Source organism: Melanerpes formicivorus, unplaced genomic scaffold (assembly GCF_026170545.1).
Source record: "Melanerpes formicivorus ecotype bairdi unplaced genomic scaffold, bMelFor1.0.p_v2 SCAF_58, whole genome shotgun sequence".
NCBI lineage: Eukaryota > Metazoa > Chordata > Aves > Piciformes > Picidae > Melanerpes > Melanerpes formicivorus.
Genome location: NW_027142410.1, coordinates 125,553 through 151,761, shown reverse-complemented (window position 1 = coordinate 151,761; position 26,209 = coordinate 125,553). Strand labels below are relative to the sequence as shown.

The 26,209-nt window shown below is 42.7% G+C and overlaps 2 protein-coding genes across 3 annotated transcripts in view; both read right to left on the bottom strand.

The window, feature by feature from the left end:
* The window catches only part of LOC137452734 (cytosolic phospholipase A2 epsilon-like), a 42,463-nt gene extending 32,982 nt beyond the window's left edge, over window positions 1–9,481 (bottom strand). The window contains exons 1-3 of one of the 2 annotated variants that reach the window (XM_068161381.1): window positions 9,382–9,481; window positions 8,890–8,925; window positions 2,825–2,897 (exon numbers count right to left, since the gene is read on the bottom strand). In XM_068161381.1, the coding sequence (XP_068017482.1) occupies window positions 2,825–2,897; window positions 8,890–8,925; window positions 9,382–9,408 (136 nt within the window). In that variant the 5' untranslated portion in view covers window positions 9,409–9,481. The remainder of the gene's footprint in view (window positions 1–2,824; window positions 2,898–8,889; window positions 8,926–9,381) is intronic. The other variant, XM_068161382.1, reaches the window with a different exon arrangement.
* Window positions 9,482–16,694: 7,213 nt separating this feature from the next.
* Window positions 16,695–26,209, bottom strand: part of LOC137452733 (cytosolic phospholipase A2 epsilon-like) — a 30,205-nt gene continuing 20,690 nt past the window's right edge. The window contains exons 17-21 of the mRNA XM_068161380.1: window positions 25,586–25,693; window positions 24,705–24,896; window positions 24,039–24,205; window positions 22,087–22,267; window positions 16,695–20,304 (exon numbers count right to left, since the gene is read on the bottom strand). Of these exons, the coding sequence (XP_068017481.1) occupies window positions 20,066–20,304; window positions 22,087–22,267; window positions 24,039–24,205; window positions 24,705–24,896; window positions 25,586–25,693 (887 nt within the window). The 3' untranslated portion in view covers window positions 16,695–20,065. The remainder of the gene's footprint in view (window positions 20,305–22,086; window positions 22,268–24,038; window positions 24,206–24,704; window positions 24,897–25,585; window positions 25,694–26,209) is intronic.

The following is a 26,209-nucleotide window of genomic DNA, read 5'->3' as shown; positions in this document are numbered from 1 at the left end:
GAGAGAAGGGGGGGAGAGAGAGAGAGAGAAGGGGGGGGAGAGAGAGAGGAGAGAAGGGGGGGAGAGAGAGAGAGAGAAGGGGGGGAGAGAGAGAGAGAGAAGGGGGGGGGAGAGAGAGAGAGAGAAGGGGGGGGAGAGAGAGAGAGAGAAGGGGGGGAGAGAGAGAGAGAGAAGGGGGGGGAGAGAGAGAGAGAGAAGGGGGGGAGAGAGAGAGAGAGAAGGGGGGGAGAGAGAGAGAGAGAAGGGGGGGAGAGAGAGAGAGAGAAGGGGGGGAGAGAGAGAGAGAGAAGGGGGGGAGAGAGAGAGAGAGAAGGGGGGGAGAGAGAGAGAGAGAAGGGGGGGGAGAGAGAGAGAGAGAAGGGGGGGAGAGAGAGAGAGAGAAGGGGGGGGAGAGAGAGAGAGAGAAGGGGGGGAGAGAGAGAGAGAGAAGGGGGGGAGAGAGAGAGAGAGAAGGGGGGGAGAGAGAGAGAGAGAAGGGGGGAGAGAGAGAGAGAGAAGGGGGGAGAGAGAGAGAGAAGGGGGGGAGAGAGAGAGAGAGAAGGGGGGGGAGAGGAGAGAGAGAGAAGGGGGGGAGAGAGAGAGAGAGAAGGGGGGGAGAGAGAGAGAGAGAAGGGGGGGAGAGAGAGAGAGAGAAGGGGGGGAGAGAGAGAGAGAGAAGGGGGGGAGAGAGAGAAGGGGGGGAGAGAGACCAACACAAATAAGCACAGTGGTGTTATGATGTGAAATATGCAAGAATAAGGCAACTCAGAACAACACACATGGATGCAGCACAGTTGGTGGTTTGTTTTTTACCCTGGTAGCAATCACTGGTGGTTTTAGGCTATGCCTTTAAAATTTAGTTACAGATTTTGATGGAAAAAAAAAAAAAAAAGTAGAAAAATATAAATAAATCACTATTGGGTGTAAAAAGAGAAACAAAAGATTATTCTAAACAAATTCATTGGGTAAATATCTAAAATAAAATGAGCTGTACCATAACAATTCTTCCCTTTTCTCTTCTGATCTCTGGGTGTTTTTGCTTTGCTCAGGAGAGATAACATGCTTTTGGCTGGCCTTGGCTAAGTCTAACTTCTCTGCTCCTTTCTCTTGTCCCTTTTGAACAGGGGAGTAGGGGGGAGTCAGGGAGGGAGAAGCTAGTAGCTTCCCCTGGTCCATGGCCAGGGGAGTCCTTGTGCTGTTTCTTATTAATTGTGAGTATCTGTAAACATTGTAAATACTGTACATTTTGTACATATTTCTTGCATTCCATTGTAGAGTGTAGATTTTGCTTGTAAATATAGCTTCATATGCTTCTAACTGAGTAGGTCTGGCAAAGTTAATGTCAGGGGGAAACTTCAACCCACCCCAGACTCATTCATTCAAAATCACTGTTGCTGTTAAGCACAACTTCCACAGGTTCCAACCACATCCTTCCTGCCAGAAAGCACCAAATCAAAGATCAGGTAAATATTTCCTCTACTCTTGACCCATTACTTTAGTTAAAATCTCAAAATCTGTAGTAGATTAACTCAAATTTACATCTGGTTTCTTTAGAAACTACAATGTGCTGCATGAAACTCTGAGTGTACCAACAGCAAATTAATCTTGAGCTATGTTCAGCAAGACTTTGGGGAACACATTGTGGAATTTTCTGTGGGTTTACATCTCTCCATTTTATTCTTATGATATTTAGATTTTAATTTCCTTATTCACTTTGTCTTTGTTTCTTTCATGCCTTTCCCTCCTCTTTAAACAGATGTTTAACCATTCAAATTTTCCTATGAAAGTTACTCAGTGGCATAATTGTGTTTTGAAAAGCCCCTGAGCAAGCCTCAGTGCACCCAGGAGTGGGGTTATTGAGGACCCCTATCTGTAGAACAGAAATTCTGAGGGAAGTCCTCAACTAACTGGAAAATTCAGAATTAAAACAGTCCCTGCCCTGGGTGAGTCAATGCCACATCTGAACAGTGAACAAGCCATTCTTGCCATTCTTTCAAGTCTCCTTCTCCCACTGAGGATTTCCTTTTCAAATTTGCTGCTACACTCCAGTTCAACAAGCCAATGGCCACTAGTCTGCAGAGGAAGAGCACCTGAATCTTCTCAGGGCTCCCCTGAGATATCCCTGCTGCAGAGATTTCTTCTGTCTTGGGCTCTTTGAATATTAACTCTTGCTCTGTGATCTGGCTATGACATTTTTCTCTTGCACTCTTTAGTCAAAAAATCCTTTTCCCACTTCCCCTCAATCTCTCTCACTTAAACCCCTTCAATACTTTCTCAGTAGTGATTTGTGTAATTGTTTCTGACTTTAAAATTGTTCCATTCTCTAGGTTAAATAGATTCCCACAGACACTAGATTTTGTAATCTCTTCATATTATTTATCTTCATATTGAGAAGACAGAATCATTTTGCTTGTATTTTTGTTATTTTCATAGGCTTTCCTACTACTACTGATTTTGCATTTGCTTCATCAGTCCTCTCCTTTTTTCTGTCCAGCAATTCTGTAAGGAATACTCAGTTTTCTTGTTCAAAAGTACAAGAATGATTGTCAATTAAAGAGCAGCCCTCTGATCACCAGCTAAGTCTGCTGTCAGGAGGGTGGGAAATAGATCTCATACAGCGAGGCCTGAAAGCAAGAGATGAAATGAATCACCTTGCTTGAGTTAGCCTCTTTACACTTAGAACCAGAAAGAAATGCTTCAGTGTCACAACAAAAATAATTATTGAAAACCTGGAGTAGCACATCTATTCCTACAGAGTTTAAGAGTAATAATATTGACAAAATAGTTATTTTTTTTACTTTAAAGAATTATAAGAAGCATCCAACAAAACAGTAGAAGTACTCACGCAAGTCTGCCTTCCGGACGTTCCTCACTCTTAGTATTTTTACAGTGAGCAAGTTGAAAGGAGACACTGGTCTCTGCACAACAGTTCCAAAAGAAAAAAGCAAAGAAAGGAAAAAAAAAGAGAGAGAAAAGACAACATTAAGATTAAAATTACAATCTATGGTCACAGGCTACTGTGACCCTGCATTTCTAAGGACATAGAGAGAATAAGGATTTTAAGGCTGAGTCCATATCATTTACCAAACCAGCTGGAGCAGATGGAAGATTTAAACACATTTCTTAGCACAAAACCCTTTTCAGCACTGAAATAGAAGCAACAGATTTCAAAACCACATGTGAGCTAATAGGTGCTGAGAGTTTGGTTTGATAAACATCAATTCTTTCTAACACCATTATTATCACAATAAACACCCCAACAGCACACACGTGGGTGTCCTACACCTCTTACCACTGCTTGCAATAGAACATCAAACTCTACCCCAGCAGCTGTGTGGATAGAGCTAAGCAGCCACCAAGCACCAGCGAAAGCTCCTGCTCCAGCACAAATTCAAGCACACAACCCAAAATGCCAGAAATGCAGTTGATAGTGACAAGATACTTCTCGTGAAGACTCATCCATCTCTGTTTTTTCAGTCCTGGTCCCCAGCATAAAGCCACAAAATTCCTTCTAGATATGATCTTGGGAATTAACTCATATCTCTGGGCTCTGACATATTAATTCTGTAATAGCTCATAACTTCCGTGGCTCATCCTAATGTCTTCATATTCCACAGGCTATAAATTAACTCTTTCCCCATTTCACCTTGAAGATAACTACTCAACAATAGTGTCTGTTCCAATTATAAGTAGCTGAAGTGAAAATGCTGTACTGATCTTAACTGACAAAATGTAGCTTGCTACTACTTCTTTCATACATCCTTTACATTTTGCCAGACAATTTGCCTTTCCAGCTCTAGCATAAGGTTTATCATGAAGTGTTTCACAATGCTTTGACAAAATGTTAAGTAACTGGGACCATGATGTGACATTGGACATTAGCACAATGTAACAAAGCAGCTCTATGTCCTCACCAACAAAAACCTCAGCACCTCTATAAACACAGCAGAGATGAAGAGCAGCCTCCAAGAAACAGTCTGGGTGATTCCTGGCATGTACTGGTATATCCTCTTCCACTTCCCTTTGGGTTGGGAAAGGGACTGAAGGTGCAGAGTTGGAGGTCAGAGCATGTCACAGACCTGGGCACATTTGTTCTCCATTATCTTAACCTATCCAGACTGCAGCACGGGTCTAGGGTGTTTGCAAGCATTTGAATTGTCAGCTGTGGGATATTTCCGTTCTCTCAGAGTGTATCACATTCCTACCCGGTCTATTACCCCAATACAGCCACAAAGTAGAATTTAGGCAGACACATTTTGAAAGAGGAAAACAAACAAACAAACCAACCTAGTTCTGTAGATGAAAAATAAAGATTATAGGCTCCAATTAAATGCAACCAAAATACATCATGCCCAGACTATGCAGCTGAACTGCCAGAACTACTTTTCTCTATGTATTCAGTAGAACAGAGTAGAACACAGAAGCACTCCAAGATACGAGGACCCGCAAGCAAGGCTTGTCTATCCCTACCAAACCTACCAACAGGTTTGCTATGTTTTTGCTTGGTCCCTCCTTTCCCACCCAATAAATCCAAAATGTGTCCTCAGCAGTGCTATTTCAGCAAAAGAGGTGGAGCATGTCTTTACCCAAGGAGGCTTGCATCCCTTGAATAGAAAACAACAGAAGGGGAGAAGAGGAGGCTCAGAGGAGACCTTATTGCTCTCTACAACTACCTGAAGGGAGGTTGTAGCCAGGTGGGGCTTGGTCTCTTCTCGCAGGCAAACAGCACCAAAACAAGAGGACATAGTCTCAAGCTGTGCCAGGGGAGGTTTAGGCTGGATGTTAGGAACAAGTTTTTCATAGAAAGAGGGATTGGACATTGGAATGTGCTGCTCAGGGAAGTGGTGGAGTCACCATCACTGGAGGTGTTTAGGAATAGACTGGACAGGGTCCTTGGTGCTATGGTTTAGTTGATTAGACAATGTTGGGTGATAAGTTGGACTTGATGATCTCAAAGGTCTCTTCCAACCTGGTCTGGTCTATCCTATCCTATCCTACCCTATCCTAGCCTATCCTATCCCCATCCCAGTGAAGTGCTGTAACCACTAGGTGGGACACCATTTTAAAGGAATAACTTCTGCTCAGCTGTTTGAAAACAAACATCTAGACCTCTGCTTTGTGCATCTGAAGGGGACAGTGGTATCTCCCTGCAACCCTAAGTGGCACACAGAGATCAAATCCAAGAAAGGGGTTTCTGTGCTCAGCTGTTCTTGTTAACTGGATGTACCTGTTTACACACTTCCCTGCTCAGCTGTTACAATTCCCATTCTGATGCAACTAACTCTGCAAACCTATTGAATCAATTCTCAATGCTTCACTCTAGCTTGTAGAGCCCTTTCCCATACCACAGATTTGAAAGTCAGACCTTATAAATCCTAACTTTTAGGAGCTTGAATGTTTTGTCAAGTTTAGCTGTCAGCAACTTAGTCACACAGAAAACCTATTGAAGGGCACATTTTAAACCAGATAATCAGATAATCTGCTGCTAATAGGCAGTGACTTCCACATCTTTGCCCTTACCATGCTGATGGCCACATCACAGGCTGGGTAAGTTCTGAGGCCAGAAGCCTCCCATGTCAGTCATTACACACACTTTGACTTTCAACTTCTGTATTTATTTTGTCTGAGACATCATTGTTACCTCATAAACCGGAAACACAAGCCAGGAATTTTAATAGTCACTGTTGAAACTACTTAAATACATGGGATTGCAAATGCAGGACTTGGTCACACTACCCTACGTCACATCACAGTCCAATTAGATCCTGTGGCACACTTGTGCAATCCTCACATAACTTGTCCCAGGGAAGCCAATACAGTATTCACACACAAGAGTGCTCACCCCTATGAATAAGAGTTACATAACTGGACTCTAATATTGCTCTAGTTCAGTAAAATTCCAATCTTAAAAGGTTTTTGTTTGTTTGTTTTCCCTTGGGAAGACGAGTATGAAGTATGCAACATTCCCAGGTGACATCAAGAGAGAAGATAGTTGCCAAAGTAAAACAGTTTGCCAGCTCTATTTGGAGCAGACCTCACTTTGCTTAGCACTCTCTTCAAAAAGGAGTAAAAGTCACAGCACTACTTTAAAGACTATGAAAAACGACAAACAAACAAACAAATCATTCATTCCTGTCAGAAAGAGTGGCAAGCTCTTAAAAGACAGATCATTGCCTTACTTCTGACCTGGCTCAGGTATGTAGCACCTTTCAAGTTCAAGGAGTTTTGGAGCCTCAAGGGCAGGCAGGATTGCATGACACTACAATTTCTACCATGTCAAGTAAGGTCAAATGCATCAGGCATGCCCCTCTTTGTACTACATGCTTTGTATTTATTTCACCCATTTGAAAATACCTTACAGCTGGGTCTTATTAAGTCAGCAGAAACCACTGGAATTGTTTGGGAATAAAAGCAAATGGAGCAGCAGTGATGCAAGGCCTGTTTTCATTCCAAGAGCTGTATAAAACTACCACGGTTTCAAACTGCCATTTTCATGTGATTTTTCTTCTCTTCCTGTTTATAGCTCCATAGCTGGACTTGCATGTTAGAAAAAATACAAAGCTTAGAAAAGAAACCAAATCAGATAGTTCCATGGCTCAGCATGGCTTTTTCTCAAGACCAAGCTAGCCTGTATTACTTTGATACAACACAGTAACTTGAGTAGTATAGAAAATATCACAGCTTAAGGGCACTACCAACATTTTCCCACCAAATATTTTACATATTCCCTTTAATTTCAATATCCACTCACATTTAATTCACACACATCCCATGTGCCCTGAAGGTTGTCTTGAAACTGATTCTGATAATGAAAGCTGATTTCCTTAACTGAGTCACTAAGTAACAAAAAACAACTCGGATATACTATACTTATATATTTGTCATCATAAAAAAAAACAACTTTCATGGGGGAAAGGGGGGGGGGGGGGGGGAAGGAAAAGGAAGGAAACAACATAAACCCCAAAAGCCAGGTCCTCCCTGCTTTTTGCATCTGTGAGCCTCAAAGAGTCAGGGCAGACAGAAGGGGCTCCGGGTCCTACTTTAAACTGCATGTCCTGGATTCTGGTCAGTTCTGCTACCCTCAATACCCTAAACATAAGAGGCACAATCTAAAGCTGCTTAACTGTACAGGTATCACACCTAGTGACCTGCTAACAACACAGAAAGCACTAAGGGTGAAAAAGCAGCTTGAACCCCTAAACACAGCCACAGTTTACAGGATGAAAAGTAACAACTTTTGTGATCCCAACATATTTCCTTAGGGCTGCCAGCTATACACATCATTTTAAATGCTACTTTTTGAAGAAACTCTGCAACATCTTTGCTTCAGCCCAACATTTCACCTTGAATAGAGAAAGTAGGTGGCTCTTGGGCACCATCAGGCATCATACACTGACAATAACAGTAATTCTTCATGGAGCAGACTTATTTCACCATCATCTGGGAGAATCTGTTTCACTGCAATGCTCCACATGGAATCACAACCCAAACCAAACAAGGCTGGGAAACGCCAACATCATTGAAGCAAAGGCAAGAGTCCATCTTTCTGTCCACAGATCCCCTGGCAGCCCCAAACCCATTGCAACTGTCTGAAGACAGCCCCATACTGCTGTTCACATTTGCTGGCTTGTAGTAGCTTAGCTGTTATGTTTTCCTTTATGCTAATACATGTTAACATAAACATCTGCTCAGGGAGTATTCAGCTGCCCATGCACAGAATTCATCTTCAGTTCAGCCATTCAAAAGCACCCTGTTGCTCTTTTTTTCACATTCAGGGAAGTTTGGCCACTACTTCCATGCCTATAGCATTGATGAGATTGGGCTTCTCAAGAGGCTGAACAAAACAGATTTATTTCATAGTTATTTCACAGTTTTGCCTGTTAGAATCATAGAATGGTAGGGTATGGAAGGGGCCTTTGGAGATCAGTGAGTCCAAGCTCCCTGCCAAAGCAGGTGACACAGGAACACATCTAGACAGGCCTTGAAAAGTCTCTAGAGAAGGAGATTCCATAACCTCTCAAGGCATCCTGTTCCAGTGCTCCATCACCCCTACAGTAAAGAAGCTTTTCCTCATGCTAAGGTGAAATTTCCTGTATTCTAGTTTGTTTCCATTGCCCCTTGTCCTATCACAGGACACCACTGAAAAGAGACTGTCACTACCTTCTTCACAGGCACCCTTCAGATACTTGTAAGCATTAATAAGGTCCCCCCTCAGTCTTCCCTTCTGAAGACTAAATAGCCCCAGTTGTCTCAGCCTTTCCTCATAAGAGAGATGTTCCAGTCCCTTAATCATACTTGTAGCCTGCCATGGGACTCTCTCTAGCATATCACTCTCCATCTTGAACCAGGGAGCTGAGATCTAGACATGACATTCCAGATGTGGGCTCATTGGGGCAAAGCAGAAAGGGAGGAGAAGTTCCTTTGACCTGATGTTCCAACACTATGTTTTTAAACACCGAGAATTGCAAGCTCTAAGACAGGTCATTACAGTGCAAAGAAAGACTACACGGAATACCAGAGCACTAAGAAGAATTCAAAGACCATTTAAATGGAGCCTTCTTATGAAGGGTAATGCATAAGACAGGAGAGCATTTTATCCAAATAAATCAAAACACATAAATTAGGAGGACTCAAAAGATTGATACAGGTCAAGTACAAACCAGCCCTGATGTAATGCAACATATTACTCACAGCATCACAAGCATCAGACACCAAGAGAACTGAGAGTTTGCTGAAAGCCGGGCCAATATTTCATCTACAGAGCTGAAGCTGCAGCTCAGCTTTTCAGCGATCAGTAAATATTGCAGGATGATTTTTCCCCCAAGCCACTGAATTCCTAACATTTTTTTCTGCTGCTCTACATTCAGCACTGGACAGCATTTAATGAAGGGCCAGCTAATTACCACATACCGTATTCACCGCAGGTGCTGAGGTGCCCGTAAAAGTCTAGGAAAAACAACACAAGGCAAAGTTAAAAAAACTAAGCTACCTGCTAAACTCTTCTTTTAGTCTGACATTTAAAAACATCTCACATTCAAAGCCATACTGAAAGCATACACGTTAAAGATGTTCATCAGGTGCTTTACTGATCACTGAACCCATCACAACTCTCTGCCAGCTTCTTATTTCCTTGACATGAAGCTATATGATTTTTCAAGGAAGCCCAATAAGCAAGGTTGTCAGTCCTAAAATACAGCCTCAAAACGCAGACATGCCACAAGGTGCTGTAAAAGGCTAGACTAGGAAAACCATCCTTGCAACCATGAGATCTGCGGAACAGCAAACTTGCTTTCCATGGATTGCTCGTACGCCTCAAACAGCTGCTCTTCTCTGTCATCATCTTAACTGAAATATCAGACAATTTTACCCACTTTATGCTCGTTATTGGCTCCTTTTTCTTACCTCACTTGAACTTAAATTTGATCCCATTGCAGCCACAGTTGCATGTAAGTCCAATGTTAAAAGCTACCAAGTCGTACAGCTGGCAGGCACTCCTCATGCAGATTAGAGGTGGAGGAATAGGGATTTTATGACCAGTCTCTCCTGCTCCACCCCTTTGTTATTTCCAGTCATTAGGCAATCCCCTCCCTGCCTCCTGCAGCCTATTAGAGCACCTCTACTGAGTCAGCAGAATGAAGAGCGATTTCTTTTTCACCTGCTTTGATTTTTATGGGGGGCACTGACACCCCTTCCTGCCCAGAGATTGCTTTATATAGAAAACACTGCTGCTAATAAAAAGGTTTGAATTTGTGCAACAGCTCAAACACCCAAGCAATGCACTTCTGAGGAAAAGCTCTCTGAGGGACCTCTGCACTGCCCTACCACACTCCAGGGTACCAAGAGAGATCTCAACAGTTTCTTTCCAAACTGTGAGCTAAATACCTGTAGCTGTCTTCCCACAGCAGTACACAGTTCAGAAGGGTAAGTGATGCCAGTGCAGTGCCACAACTAAGTGATCACAGGACCCATGCTTCCCTGAAGCTGCTTTAGGCATTGCTGTGCTACAGTGACCTTGCTATATGCTTGGCATTCCCTGTCTGATATTTAGCATATATCTAGAAAAAGAAAAAAATTAAGTGAATCCATAATCCATGTCCAGAAATCCTGTAGTTCAAGTACTACAATGAAAGGGAAGGGAGGAGCTACAAGTGGTAGATGAAACTTGGGGGTGGAAGGGTGAGGCAGGAGAGAGGGTTGTGCTCCTCTGCGTGGGCCTTGGGAGCAGAGCAGTTCACCCGTCCTCTGAGCTTACTTCAAAAGTATCTTCTTGAGCATTCTCATCCCCAGAGCGACCCCAGGCAGGCATCCTGCAGGAAACACTGGGGCACAAAAGCCTTCCCAATTCCTCTTCATGCTGGTATGCCATGACTCACTGCCTGTAAGAGCAGTGCATTAAGGTAGCACCAAATTAACATTTATATGAGGCTAGTAGGTTTTGGAGCATGCAAGACCAGGCTCTGGCTCTGCCACACTCTTTCCAGCCTCTCTGTTTGATGACAGGAGGTAGCTAATACTCTTGTATCATCACAAGGTCCAAGGACTTATTTTTAAATCAATCTCATTTTTACTGATGCATAACTCCATGCAGGGAAAGAAAGCAATCTTGGAATCTGTGATGGGTGCCACCTAAATATACTCTCCTGTGCCATCGAGGTCAGTATCAAAGTAATTCTGCCCAAAGAAAGAGAGAAGGTTTGCTAGAATAAAATCCTCTTTTATACAGGTCACCACCTGTGTTGGTGTTTGTGTGATGACTGTTTGGACAGCCTTATCCAAAATATGCAGTGGTATGATATGGTGGTTTCCATCCAAAAACATTTAATAGCCCACTGCTCACTCCTTAGTCACACTTTGCACAACCTTCTCAAGAGATAGGGAAACAAAGGAAAATAGCTCATCAACATGAACCTGCAGCTCTGAAGTGTTCCTGGGAAAAAATTACAGAAAGATATTTCCAATATACATGGATCATCTCTACTCCACAGACAAAATATCTCTCTTAACCTCTTTCTTTATTACTTTACACCTGTCTTACTTATGAACAAATTTAGGTGGAGCAGTCACCGTTGAGAATCGCTTGTACTCTTGCAAAACTAGTCATTCCAGCTTTTCAAAGAAGAATGCTTCCCTTGAAAAAATCCATTATTAAAATGCAAATTGGGAATCTACTTCCATTTTAAATGTCTGTAAAATAGCAATAAAGGAAAGAAGGTAGTTGATGCAGCTCAGCTTCCCTGAACTCTTCCAGCTGAAGATTTATACACATATGCACATTTACACCATCCCAGCTGTTTCACAGTCAATATCAGACTCCCTGGCATCACTTCCAAGATCCATGAGTGAGTACCACTTTGCAATATAGAACATTATTCCAGACTCAGCGTGTCCTGCACACCAAATGGTTTCCTGATGTTCAGATTGTTTTCCCTTTCTCAAAATAATGTCATCATTGTCATACCCAAAACATGCTCCCAAATATTCCTTCCTTTCCCACTCATGACTGCCTCCAGGTTTTGTAGCTGACATTGTCTTCCCTTACCCACTGCTTGTCCAAGACAAGACAAGAAGGCTTTATAGTATAGAACCATAGAATAAATAAGGTTGGAAAAGAACTCAAAGATCATCAAGTCCAACCTATCACCTAACACCTCATGACTACTAAACCATGACACCAAGTGCCACGTCCAATCCCCTCAGGAACACCTCCAGAGATGGTGACTCCACCACCTCCCTGGGCAGCACACTCCAACGGCTAACAACTCTCTCTCGAGCCTGAACTTCCCCTGTCACAGCTTGAGACTGTGTCCTCTGGTTCTGTCACTGATTGCCTGGGAGAAGAGACCAACCCCCTCCTGTCTATAACCTCCTTTCAGGTAGTTGTAGAGAGCAATAAGGTCTCCCCTGAGCCTCCTCTTCTCCAGGCTAAACAATCCAAGCTCCCTCAGTCTCTCCTCATAGGGCTTGCGCTCAAAACGCTTCACCAGCCTCGTTGCCCTTCTCTGGACATGTTCAAGAGTCTCAATGTCCTTCTTAAATTGAGGGGCCCAGAACTGGACACAGGACTCAAGGTGTGGCCTGACCAGTGCTGAGTACAGGGGCAGAATGATTTCCCTGCTCCTGCTGGCCACACTATTCTTGATGCAGGCCAGGATGACATTGCCCTTCTTGGCTGCCTGGGCACGCTGCTGGCTGATGTTCAGCCAGCTGTCAACCAGTACCCCCAGGTCCCTTTCTGTTTGGCAGCTCTCCAGCCACTCCGACCCCAGCCTATAGCATTGCCTGGGGTTGCTCTGGCCAAAGTGCAGCACCTGGCACTTGGACTTGTTGAATGTCATCATGTCCAGCCGGTCAAGGTCCCTCTGAAGAGCCCTTTCAATCCTCTAAGTGATCAGCATCTGCTCCCAACTTGGAATCTTTGAAGGATTTCTGCAAGTAAGGAATTACAATTTCAAAAGCTTTTCGTTCATGCAGTAAGTTCATGATAGAGCTAAGAGCTCCCAACACCCACAACTGCTAACGAGTGATAACCTGTCCTTGTCATCATTAAGAAATGTTTAACTGTTGATGGATCATTCACATGTCTGAGGACTACACTTTCTGCTTCAAAACAAAATAATTTGTGATTTTTTTACTTCGTCTCATTGTCATTTCAGAGGTAGAAACATGTCCCTAGGATTATGATTTCAAAGAAACTGCTTTTTCAAAGGCTGAGTAGCATGTCAGGATTTTTGCCATTTGCCTTAGTTCTTCCACAATTTAAGGAGAATTTCAAAGACAACAATTGGGCATACAATAAGTAAACCTGTGGGTGAAATTACTCAAATTCTAAACAGCCATGTACAGGTTTTTCTTAGCAATCACAGTTCCAGAATGAAGAATTTATTTTGTCCTTCAAGGATCTTCATATACCTACTCATAGTATCAGTCAGGATTGGAAGGGACCACAAGGATCATCTAGTTCTAACGCCCCTGCCATGGGCAGGGACACCCCACACTAGATCAGGCTGGCCACAGCCTCATCCAACCTGGTCTTAAACACCTCCAGGGATGGGACCTCAACCACCTCCCTCGACAACCCATTCCAGGGCTTCACCACTCTCATGGGGAAGAACTTCTTCCTCACATCTAGCCTGAATCTCCCCACCTCCAGCTTCATTCCATTCTCCCTAGTCCTATCACTACCTGATATCCTGGGAAGTCCCTCCCCAGCCTTCCTATAGGCCCCCTTCAGATACTGGAAGGCCACAATTAGGTCACTTCGGAGCCTTCTCTTCTGCAGACTGAACAGCCCCAACTCCTTCAGTCTGTCCTCACAGGAGAGGTGCTCCAGCCCTCTGATCATCCTCATGGCCCTTCTCTGGACATGTTTCAGCACCTCCATATCCCTCTTGTAATAGGGGCTCCAGAACTGGAGGCAGTACTCCAGGTGGGGTCTCACCAGAGCTAAGTAGAGGGGGAGAATCACCTCCCTTGCCCTGCTGGCCACACTTCTCTTGGTGCAGCCCGCGATGTGATTAGCTTTCTGGGCTGCAAGTGCACACTGAGAGCTCATGTTGAGTTTCTCATCCACCAGCACCCTCAAGTCCACTACCTAAACGCATCACTTTTCAAAGCCTTGAGAGACTGATTACTGATGAAGGAACACACAGCAGACTATTTAAAGCTCTGAGCTTACAGGGAAAGTAAAAAGGAAGCTGTAATTTTCCTCTATTCTCCATCTACTTTATAGTGAGTATTCACATATACAGATTTTGTGTCTGTGTCTTAATTCAGGCTAAATAGAGCAAATACAAGTACCTTGCTGATCTGAGGCAGAGTTCACCTGGAAATGTTGGTTTCCTCAGCTTGGCAGTCAGATACTGCTCTATCTAAGCATGATAGGTTGTGGTTACCAGTAACTGTTGCATCTGGTATCCCACAATGACCTTATACAGCAGTTGATCACCATCTGGTAATCCAAGACTGCAGAATTGTCTGACTAATGGGGGATTTCATATTACTACAAGAGAAAAGTATTCTTGTACCACCTTTTGGATGACAATGGGAGCTGATCATCATTTAAACACCTTGAACATGACAAGAAAGGTAAATATCCAAAAACATGCTAGAGGCATTACAAAATGACAGCCACAGGTCATATTAGACTGCAAATACTTAGAATTAGCAAGTAAAGCAAATTAACTAATACACAAATGCAGTGTCAGATCTATAATTGGGCATTTTCCTGGCCCCAGCTTTTCAGTCATTCTTTATTTTGTTTTTCTTAATAGTTCCATAAACTACAAAGCCTGCAGATCAGACATGACAGGAAGCAGTCCAAAGTCAAATTCCAGTTACACCATGGACCTAAACTCAGTAATCTCTGCACAGAAGAGGATTTACTGTGGATGAAACGCATCATTTCCTTCCCCATGGCAGCAGATGTCAGTCACTGAAAAATTCATTGGTTAGATAATGTTTACCCTGCCACCAATTAAAAGCAGCATTAAGAAATACATAAATAGAAATAAAATAAATATAGTCTGCATATATATATATATAAAAAATTCATATTAATATATGTTGGCATTTTATTTTCATGTTTATACATGCAATACCTTCAATACACCTGTCCTTCGGTGCCATATAATAGCCTGATCTTTTTGTATCAAATAAGGTTAAAAAAAAATTGCTTAAGATGCAGAAAAAAAAATTCTCTACTCCAAACATAAAGTATCTCTCTTAACTTTTGCCTTTATTACTTGATATCTATCTTAAAAATGAACAAATTAAGGTGGAGCAGTCACAGCTGAGAATCACTTACTTGCCCTCTCGCAAAACTTATGTGGTGTTGCCCTGAGAAAGCATTCTTGGAGGAGGGGACACAGGTTAAAGACAGAAGCCTGAATATTTCTGGATTATCCATCTGTAAGCCAGAGACACCTTCAATCTGAATCTGAACTTAAACTCCTGAGAATGAGAGTTGCGAAATCAGTCATTGGAGAGGGAGGTCACTCAAGATGATCAGGGCAAGGGGGATTACATTTTTGCTTAACACTCCATTCTGATTATGACATATATGAAGGAGGACATCTGCCTTCAATAGACTGTTGAGAAACTTGATTAAAAAGATTCCACATGCCTTTGATATGTTTTGGAGAGATAAAAATCTGGCTCCTCCTGCTCACTCACCTGAAGCAACTGGGCAGTTTTGCCATTCAAAACTCATTGGTAAAGTGTTGGCCCAGCTGCTCCCAATATACACAATTATCCTTTCAGTTTTGTGGCAGCATAATTTCATATGCAACTTTTATCTCCACAAGAAGCAGCTCACAGTCTTTATCTCTGTCTTTCCCTGCACTCTGCAGATCTGAGCATCCAGAAACAACTCTTACCCTTGGCAGGTAGAGTTTGAAGTCACCTGACCTTTCCAAGGACACTGGTTTTGTATTTGCTAATCCCATCAGACCACAGGCACAAGGAATGCCAGTACTAGCCTGTGTCAGCTAACTAGCTAGTAATTCCTTTGGCATAAGTGTGGCAAAACATAGACCAGGACCTTTACAGGGAAATCTAGAGGCAATTTGCATCTGAACCAACCCTCAGAATATCAGGTAGTCACCTCATGTCACCAGCTAATTAAGGGGGTAACTTCATCTACCATCAGCCTGAAAGATGTTTGAGTCCTAACACAGGCTATAAAGATTCACAGCTAATTGCAAACATCATTGTGCCATTACAGTTAGCAGAGCTTGTGTGACAGGTCACAAATAGGTGTTTATAAAAATAAATAAATTGTTGTTGACCTACCTGGATCTTAAATAGAGCAACTAATCTAGTGCTGAATCACTTTGAAAAATCCAGCTGATATGTCACTGAGTCTCAGCTGAACATCTCTGGTTTGGTACTTGTGATTCATAGCTGGCAAGCCACCCAAACAAACATCTTTTCCTCTGCCCTGTTTCACTGCCTTCCACCATCACGGCACAAGCAGGATTCTGAGGCATCACTGCAATGTGAACAGCATGAAAATGTTTTAACAGGGCAGGAAATAAAGTCTTTCCATCCCCAGACAAGAAACCAAATTAATCCATTATGGAAAAAACTTAGAAGCTACCAAGGTAAGACCACCAGAGTTTGATGAGTCCAGGGAAAGTGCTCTCCTCATGGAGTGTTAGGTCCTTGGAGACAAGCCCCAAATCCAAACACCAGCATTCGTCTAACGTCCCTTCAATTCGAACTATCAAGCTGTGAAGCTAAGCAGCTTGAACTGCCTGACATTTTTCAGTGGCTTGCTCAACAGGCCTATATTTCTTGAAATGGATTCTCTTTCCTCAGCTCATTCTACATCATCCTAATTTTCTGGATCTGCTGCCAAAAAGAACACATCATCACCACACCTTGAGTGAGTAAAGCTGAAGGCCCACTGCCAAATGTTGCAACCACCAAAAAACAATTGGTGAAATAACACCAGGCACAAGCTGCACTGCCTCTGTTACATCTTCCTGGAGAGGTAGAAGTCAATCTTGAAAATCTTTAAAATACTTATAAGATACTTAGGGGGAAAAAAAAACAATTGAGCTTTAAAAACTCCATTTCATTATTGTCTAAAAATAAAGTTATGAAGAAAAGTGAGCTGTCAGAGTAACATCTTCCTTTACCTCTTTGCTCACAGAAGATTATTGCCATCTTACTAAGCAAGAAGTACCACCAAATTATCCTGACCAAAGGCAAGAAAAGGCAAAGAGGATTAAGAGGGCAGAGTTGAGAAGAAATATTTCTAAGTAACTGTGAAAAAGGGAAAAAAAAGTTACTGGATTTAACCAACTTAGGTCTGTGAAAAGGAGCTACAAAGGCCACTGCTAATAGTTTCCACTTACAAAGGGAGACTTTATTAGTTTGATTCATATTGCAGCAAAGTCTGACAGTAGATCCCTGCTAATGTTATTTCCTGTCAATTGAACTGATGCACAGAAAAAGGACTTAGAGGCAACAAAGTATGATGTTATCTCCTGCTTAGTAAACAGAGATCTGCAAGACTGGATGACAGAACCTTCTGACTGTGGCACATGAGGAGGAGACTCAAGATGCCACAGTCCCAGGTTAATGCAGGCATGCTGTCAGCATACAGAGAGATGCACTTTCTTGGTTTCTGTTTCTGTTTTTACACTCACAGCAGTGTAATGAATGAGATAACTGCAAAGGGGAACTGAAAAGCCTGATGAAAATAGTGACACATAGGAAGGATTAGCCAAGTGCTGCACTCACTCTGTATTACTGGATCCTTGTGGTCCCTTACAACCCTGACTGATACTATGATACTATGATAAATACTTTTGTGTTTGTAGATACCACCATTTGGACTTATAAACTTCATATTATCATGCCCAGTCATCTGCAATCTTAAAAGCAGGGATTCCTTCCAGTTCTCATCTTCCACTCTTGAAGTGGAAGTTTTTCTTTCATCCTTTCTCAAAGGTCACTAGCAAAGATAATGAATGCCTTTGTTCCCTCAATGCTCGATTTCTTGCTACCAGAAACAAGAAGTGCCTTTTCCCAGACCAACTCACTAGCTGAGCTGAGCCCAGGGAATCTAATTAAAAATAAATAAATTCACATACTTCAACAGTTGCATCTGCAAGGCTCTTACTTTTAATAAGGTCATGCATAGGTACTTAGTATTTGAAAGGTAGCTATTACACCATGTCTGTATTGACATATACAATAGAAAATAAGACCTAAGAATGATCAGTTAAATGTATTTTCTTAAACAATCATCTCTCTAAAATAAGTATGAAAGTCTCATGAGCAGTCCCCTGTCAGTGTTTTGGATGGCAGTGGGAATAAAATTGAAGCAGCAGCTACACAATGACCATCATAACATTGCAGAAGTATGGCTGTTTGAGGCTATGTGTCTTTAAAAAGAAGCCACAGAGTTGAGACTTCCAGTGTCCAGACTGTCAAACCCTGAGAGTGGACACAGGAAACAGTGCATTTATTGCCATAAATCCTGCATCCCTAAAAAATGGCTGCAAAGTCATTCTTTTCCCCTTTTCCCTCTCATTTCTCCTCCTGGGAAGACATCCAGTTTCTTATCTCCCAAGGAGGAGTGCAGGCAGTTAGGCCTGGGTGGCTTAATTGGGGCTGGAGTTGCCGAGCTGAATTTCATGCTGCATCAGGATGCCTTTGTAGTATGCAGGGCACAGAGATCTTGATAGAGAGGGAGCATGAAAGCCTGGGTTGGTTGGCCTGGTGTAAAGGGAGCTGTGTATGAAGCTTTGGCTTGCTATGGCATTCTTTGTATTTTATATGCTTTCCTATGCTCACCACTATGTAACCGTAACATTGCAGTTTGTGAATAGCCTTTCCATTTAAGCTTTCCACTACTATCCAATCCATTTGTGTGAGCATTATTCTTTTGCACTTTTTGGAGCAATAGAGAGCAATCTGTCTGCTCATTAAACCAGAAGAAGTCGTCAAAGGAGTTTGTAGTGCAAATTGTTGCCATCACAACCTCACAGCAGATTAGTACATGAAGACAAAGGCTAGGCTGTTAAACTTGTTCTACCAAACCCACCCAAAGTGGGTTACCAAAGTGCAGAATTTGGCCTGCTCAGCCTCTAAATCTATTTAGTAGACAATCTATTTAGCAGAGAGAAGTTCAGCAAAAATGGATACCATCAGATGACTCTTATCAGACTGTTGGCAGAAAAATCAAGTTGTTGTATGTTAGTCACTCTGGGGTAGTCCATGTCAACTCAGTGCATTGACAGGCAGGAAAATGCACTGAAGACTGGATTTCAGCCATAGAGATGGATACTGACAGAATAGAAGACATATGTGCAGTTCTCTATCAGACTCTCTTTTCCTGATGGAAGCATTTTTGGTATCTAATTTACTCTGCAGTGTCACAAGCAAAGATGTGAAAAAGGCAGGGCTCTGTTTGATCTTTGCTTTGGTCTCTGGTTCAAAAAACACATGCCACCAAGATTTACATCCAAATCTGACACAGACTTTCATGAGGCTGGAATCTCATTCTTATGTGGCTGTAAATGAAAACAGAACCTTATAGCTCAACAACTGCCTTTCCCTAAAACAGCGAAGAGAATTTTCTAACGTAATTGTAATTTGCCGGTGACCTAAATGGCAGAATGGGCATTAGTTCTCACATCACCTTGAGTACTATGTCCAGTTCTGGGCCCCTCAGATTAGGAAAGACATTGACTTGCTGGAACATGTCCAGAGAAGGGCAACAAAGCTGGTGAGAGGCCTTGAGCACAAGCCCTATGAGGAGAGGCTGAGGGAGCTGGGGTTGCTTAGCCTAGAGAAGAGGAGGCTCAGGGGAGACCTTATTGCTCTCTACAACTACCTGAAGGGAGGTTGTAGCCAGGCAGGGGCTGGTCTCTTCTCCCAGGCAACCAGCACCAGAACAAGAGGACACAGTCTCAAGCTGCACCAGGGGAGGTTTAGGCTAGATGTTAGGAAGAAATTCTTCATAGAGAGAGTGATTGCCTATTGGAACGGGCTGCCTGAGGAGGTGGTGGAGTCGCCATCATGGGAGGTGTTTAGGAGGAAACTTGATCGGGTGCTTGGCGCCATGGTTTAGTTGATTAGATGGTGCTGGATGATGGGTTGGACTTGATGATCTTGAAGGTCTCTTCCATCCTGGTTTATTCTGTTCTATTCTATTGACTAAAATACATCATACACCACTTAGGCTGGATGTTAGGAAGTTGTTCTTCATAGAAAGAGAGGTTGGCCATTGGAATGGGCTGCCCAGGGAGGTGGTGGAGTCACCATCACTGGAGGTGTTGAGGAAGAGACTTGATGGAGTGCTTGGTGCCACAGTAGTGTGGGATGATAGGTTGGACATGATGATCTCAAAGGTCTCTTCCAACCTGGTTAATTCTATTCTATTCTATTCTATTCTATTCTATTCTATTCTATTCTATTCTATTCTATTCTATTCTATTCTATTCTATTCTACTTTCCTTAAAAAGCTAAAATGGAAGTTCATTCTTTATGGATCCTTGTTCCCTGAATATTTATTAGGTCATTACCAAAATATTTGTGTATCTCCTTCTGAAAGGTTGCATCAAAATATACTTTAAGAGCACTCAGAGGACTGAGCTGACGAACAGTTTTTAGATCTCTTCTTTCGTTGCACCGCAGTTCGCAGAGCCTGAAGAATTAAATGTTTATTATTCAGGATGTTGTAGCGGCACAGGTTCAGCAACTTGTTGAAATTCTCTTCACAATATGTAAGCAGAGCAGTGCTGTAAGGACCAACACAGTTGGAAACATCTACTCTTCCTTGCTCCATCTCTGTGGGACCACGCTTAACATCTGGGGGAAGAGCATCGCAAAGTTCAACATAGCAAAAGTTACTGAGGTGGAATACTGCAGCCAGGCAATGCAAAATACACAGTAACAGCCACAGCAAAATGATTTTTCTCAGAAAATTATGAGAGATTTAATTACTGACTAGGTACTGCATCTGCAACACTAATAAGATCCACTCCTTTGCTCCATGACTACAGTCACAGCTGATTCAGAATGTACCGGCACTGGCAGAACAACTTTTCCATGGAAAAAGTTTTCCTCTCTATGTTAATGTTTTCCATCAGAGTATTTTACCTTGGAAAATTTGGAATTCTGTATTTTTAACTTTTCCATTGGGTACTGAGATGACAACTCCTTATCTAGCAAATGGTGGAAAAATACATCAGAAAGTCCCTGGATGGGGAATTTTGCTTTTCAGGTGGCTAAGATCTGAAGCACACACAGAAGGACAAATAGGAAGACGTCTTTTCCAGTAAGCTGGTACATGAATTTTTGTTCAGTTTTTAAGGCAAGGTTCCTAGATCATACTAAACAAGTGACAACAAAACTTGAGTTAATGCATGCAAAAGTATTTGTAAATGGAAACTGAATTTGCCAAGCAAGATAAACAAACCATTAGTTAAGCTGTTGCTGAACTAAAGGAAATAATCTGGCAACCTTTCAAAAAGTCACAGATCTCAAAGCAACTTGTCAGCCTGGCAAATCCTTTGTTGCATTGCATATTTTCAGCACTTCGGATTCTCAGGGCTTTTAATATGTAAACAGAGTACCAAGAGGAGTCTAGCTTTGTTAACAAAGTAAATGTAGGGGTTAGATGGTTTAATCCACCCACCAACATAAAGCACAGCTAAACTCAGTCAGAGAATCGAATGTAGCTGTATTTTACAGGCAACAATGAAATGCAAGGAATGTATACAAAATATACAGTATTTACAATATTATACAAAAATTTACAGGAAAGAATGGAACACAGATACCCTCCTGAGGAGGATTTCACCTCGGGTTCCCCCCAGCCTCTCTCCCCCTTCCCTTTCTTTCTAGTTAATTAGAGAAAAAGAGAAGAGTAGAAAAAGAATGTTAGGAGAATTCCAGTTTAGCTCAAAGCAGGTTGTTAAGAAAAGTTAGCTGCTTATCTTATCAGGTTCAGTCCAGGATCAGCATGCATGCAGTCTGGCCAAGAAACAACAGACAGACTAAAGCTGGAGTGAGTGAGAGAAAAGAATGTGAGAGAGATTTGCTATGGTACATCTCACATCTGACCAATGAAATTCGTTTAGGATGAATATTTGTTTTCCTTTTTACACCCGAACATTCAGCTAGAGAATTTTGCAGCTATCCTTTGCTTAAAGCCACAGCCTAAACTGTCACAGCAAATGCAGTATCTCACTACAAGACTATTAAGTAGCAGTGTTAGCTACCAGGGGACAGAAGCTGGCACCTGCCTCCTGTTCTTTATTATCAAAGGAATGCAAACTGCCCCACGTGCCAGACAATAGGTTGGACTCGATGATCCTCGAGGTCCTTTCCAACCTAAGTTATACTGTGATACTGTGATACAAGAGGGTTTCTCTCAAACTGTGCTTATTCATGCTTTTAATTTTTAAGCTTTTCAATTCAGTCCCTGATTAGTTGGGCAGCACCATATCCATCATGACAGGACTGGGAGTGTAACAACTCAGCCGACTGAGAAACTTGCCAGTCTCTTGTTTTAGAGGAGGAACCACTTCAATGAATAACTGGATGCAGCAACCTCAAAAAAAATGATTGAGTGAGCTGTTAACTTACTCGGTGCCTTGTATTTTTGGAAGGTATCACAGACCAGTGGGAAATAGGCCAAGATTGGTGCCTCTAAGCTGTCCTCAAACACATAGCACTCCTTTAGGTGTTCCCGATCTTCCTGGCTCAGCTCCGTGCTGGGAAATGGGATGCCATGCTCCAAACAATACTCTGAGAAGAGGTCCAGTGGCTGGTTTCATGAAGAGGAGAGTTTCAACACAAAGAGAGGTTGAAATAAGTTTACTAAACCTTGTAACTGATATTTTGCAGCACTAAACAATCTTTGATAGATCTGTGTCTCTGCTATGAGGATAGGCTGAGGGAGCTGATGTTGTTCAGCCTAGAGAAGACTCCAGGGGGACCTTAGAGCTGCCTTCCAACACCTGAAAGGATCCTACAGGAAAGCTAAAGAGGGACTTTTCATAAGGGTGTCTAGCCATTGGACAAGAGGGAATGGTTTTAACCTGAGGGAGAGTAGGTTCAGACTGGATCTTAGGAAGAATTTCTCCAGTACCACACTGGTGAGACTCTGGAATAGGCTGCCCAGGAAGGCTGTGGATGCCTCCTCCCTAGAAGTGTTTAAGGCCAGGCTGAATGAGGCCTTGAGCAGCTGAATCTAGTTGAGAGGCTCCCCTGCCCGTGGTGGGGAAGTTGAGGAGTAGATGATCTCCGAGGTCCCTTCCAAGCTAAGCCATTCTGTGATTTTGTGGTTCCGTATGTTTACAAATAAGGCTAACCATGCAGGGAAACGAGGATAACACCGTGATTTTAATACATCCTGGGTAATAGAAATTTGGTTGATTTGCTGCCAATGTAGATTTTTAAAGCAAGATTCTATTTTCTGAAACTTGTATGAAAGTCAGGTCATTTTTGTGATTCAGTGAGCACAGCAGAAAATTTGGATCAGGACACTCTGATCGCATGTGGAAGCTGAGATTACAGCTTCTTGAGTCTTTGCATTCAATGTATCTAACAATCAATGATTTCACATCCTTCAAAAATAGCTTGCAATCATATACACCTCTCAGTGTTTCTTCAAACACAGCAAACCAAAACCAAACATTGAGTCACAAGTTAAAAAAAAAACAAAAAAAACCCTCTAAATTTTCCTCAAAAAATAGCAAAATTTTGTATTAACTCATTACAGTGCAAATATTATTTAACTTATTATGGAGGAATTTGGTACTCTAATGACAAATCTACAAATGTGTGTCCTAGAAAGCTACTGAAGATAGTCCTAATAAAGACAGGGATATTAGGCTCACAGTGTTGAAGAGTATTCACTGATACAATCATTTAACTTAATTGAAACTACACTGGTTAGGCCACACCTTGAGTACTGTGTCCAGTTCTGGGCCCCTCAGTTTGAGAAGGACATTGAGACTCTTGAACGTGTCCAGAGAAGGGCAGCGAGGCTGGGGAGAGGCCTCGAGCACAAGCCCTATGAGGAGAGGCTGAGGGAGCTGGGGTTGCTTAGCCTAGAGAAGAGGAGGCTCAGGGCAGACCTTATTGCTCTCTACAACTACCTGAAGGGAGGTTGTAGCCAGATGGGGGCTGGTCACTTCTCCCAGGCAACCAGCACCAGAACAAGAGGACACAGTCTCAAGCTGCACCAGGGGAAGTTTAGGCTCAAGGTGAGGAGAAAGTTCCTTACAGAAAGAGCTGTTGGCCATTGGGATGTGCTGCCCAGGGAGGTAATGGAGTCACCATCCCTGGAGGGGATCAAAAAGGAATTGGACATGGCACTTGAAGCCATGGTTAAGTAGTCATGAGGTGTTGGGTGACAGGTTGGACTTGATGATCTTTGAGGTCTTTTCCAACCTTATTGACTCTATCATTCTATGATTCTATGAATTCTGGGGGAAAATAATTGCATAAATTAAAAAAAAAAACCACCAACAAACTATGGTAATTCAGCCGCTGGAGACCTAAGATAAAGAATTACTACTTCAAAACCTCACCAGAGTCTGTGATCCTCCGCTGTAATTTAAATGCAAAATGACATCCACTTTCCTCTCTGGCCTCACAATGGGTGGGCAGCTGGTGTTGATGAAAAAAGCTGTGTCTATCAGTTTGAGGTAGTCACCCATTTCATTCAGCTGGTTGGGAGAAGAATCCAGCACCGTGTCTGAAAGTCAAAAGCTCATATTATCAACTCATTACTGTGGGAGCTAGTCCATTCTTTTTCAAAATCAGTGTAACAAGGAACGAAAGAAAAGACAGCCCACATTTTCATTAGTCTTTGACACAAAGCCTGTAGCTAAATATTAGTCCTTGACACCATTGTAGCGCTGATATCTCAACTCTGAGTTCAGTAAAAGGGACCAGTTCTGTGACTCATCCAAAGAGATAGATTAAGCTGCTTTTTTTGGCTGGTGCAAATTTGTGACTATTTAGCTTCAGTGGAAGCAGCATTTCCTAGGATGAACAGAAGTCGAGAAAGCCTGCTGTGATTTCATAGTATCATAGTATCATACAGTCCATCATCTGGGGCTCAGTAAAAACAATCCCACAAATAATATTGATCAAAATTTGCCTTTATGTTAAGACTTATCAGGTATTTGGCCTCAACTAGTCTCAGCACTCAAATCACCTTCAAAGATGCATCTAAACCAATTTACTATTACCTTTCCACATGCAGAAGCTCTCATTCTCTAAATACTTGTTGTGTAGCTGCAAGCCTTTGAGGAAATTATGGTAAGTTGAAACCACTGGCCGTTCGGTCATCATTTCTCGAAGAGTATTGGAAAGGCAACCTTTGGGAATGGATAAGCAAGTTGCCTGTTCATGAGGCTTCTTGGGCAGAGCAGGGTGTTCCTCTGTAGGGAGATTGAGAAGAGGGAATGTGGCTACATTTGTTTCTTGTTTCTCTGATATCTAACCAAAAAGAAGAGCCTGGGCAGCGAAACCACAACTGCTTTATCTGTGACAGGCTGTGCAAGGACTGTTCTGGACAGAGGTGGGTTGTAGTATCCCAGCATCACCTTGTTGTTCCCTGTCTTGCCTCAAGCTGCACCAGTCGAAGTTTAGACTTGAAGTGAGGAGAAAGTTCTTCACAGAGAGAGTTGTTGGCCGTTGGAATGTGCTGCCCAGGGAGGTGGTGGAGTCACCATCCCTGGAGATGTTCAAGAGGGGATTGGATGTGGCACTTGGTGCCATGGTATAGTCATGACGTCTGTGGTGACAGGTTGGACTTGATGATCTTTGAGGTCTCTTCCAATCTTGGTGATTCTGTGATTCCTCCCCAGAACACCCATGACAACCTTCTTGTGATTAACAAAACTCCCCAGGCATGATGCACAGTGAGCAGTGTGATTTTTTTTTTCCCCCTGTTTTCCAGCACAACTGTTTCTCTCCCACTATTCCTTCATTCCCAATAGCTTGGTGTCCACTAACCCAGAAAAAGGACACAAAATCAAACCCTTTACCAAGTGCCAGGTTTCATATGGCAGAGAGACAATGCTGGAGACAATGCAGACGCAAGTGAAAAGTGATCCAAATAACTAACCAATGTCATGCTCAGTGCCTCGGGTCCATCTGTGCCAGAAGTCTTCTGGATGACCCGTGAGGTAGACAGCATCCATAAAATTCTGGGAAAATATATTGCTCCATGTGCCTTGAAAGTATGGTTAGAAAAAAAAAGAAAGAAGAAAAAATAAGAACAAAAATAGAAAGGAGGGAGGGAAGGAGAGAGGGAGGGAAGGAGGGAGGGAGGGAAGGAGGGAGGGATGGAAGGAGGGAGGGAAGGAGGGAAGGAGGGAAGGAGGGAAGGAGGGAAGGAGGGAAGGAGGGAGGGAGGGAAGGAGGGAGGGAGGGAAGGAGGGAGGGAGGGAAGGAGGGAGGGAGGAAAGGAGGGAGGGAAGGAGGGAAGGAGAGAGGGAAGGAGGGAAGGAAGGAGAGAGGGAAGGAGGGAAGGAAGGAGAGAGGGAAGGAGGGAAGGAAGGAGAGAGGGAAGGAGGGAAGGAAGGAGAGAGGAAGGAGGGAAGGAAGGAGGGAAGGAAGGGAAAAAAAGAAAGGAAAAGAAAAAATAAAGCCATGCTTACTACTAATTCAAATTTTTAGAGCATAGCTATGACAGCCTACTTGGATTCAGCTGCTGTAGTTTAAATCAGCACCAACTCAGTTATGAACT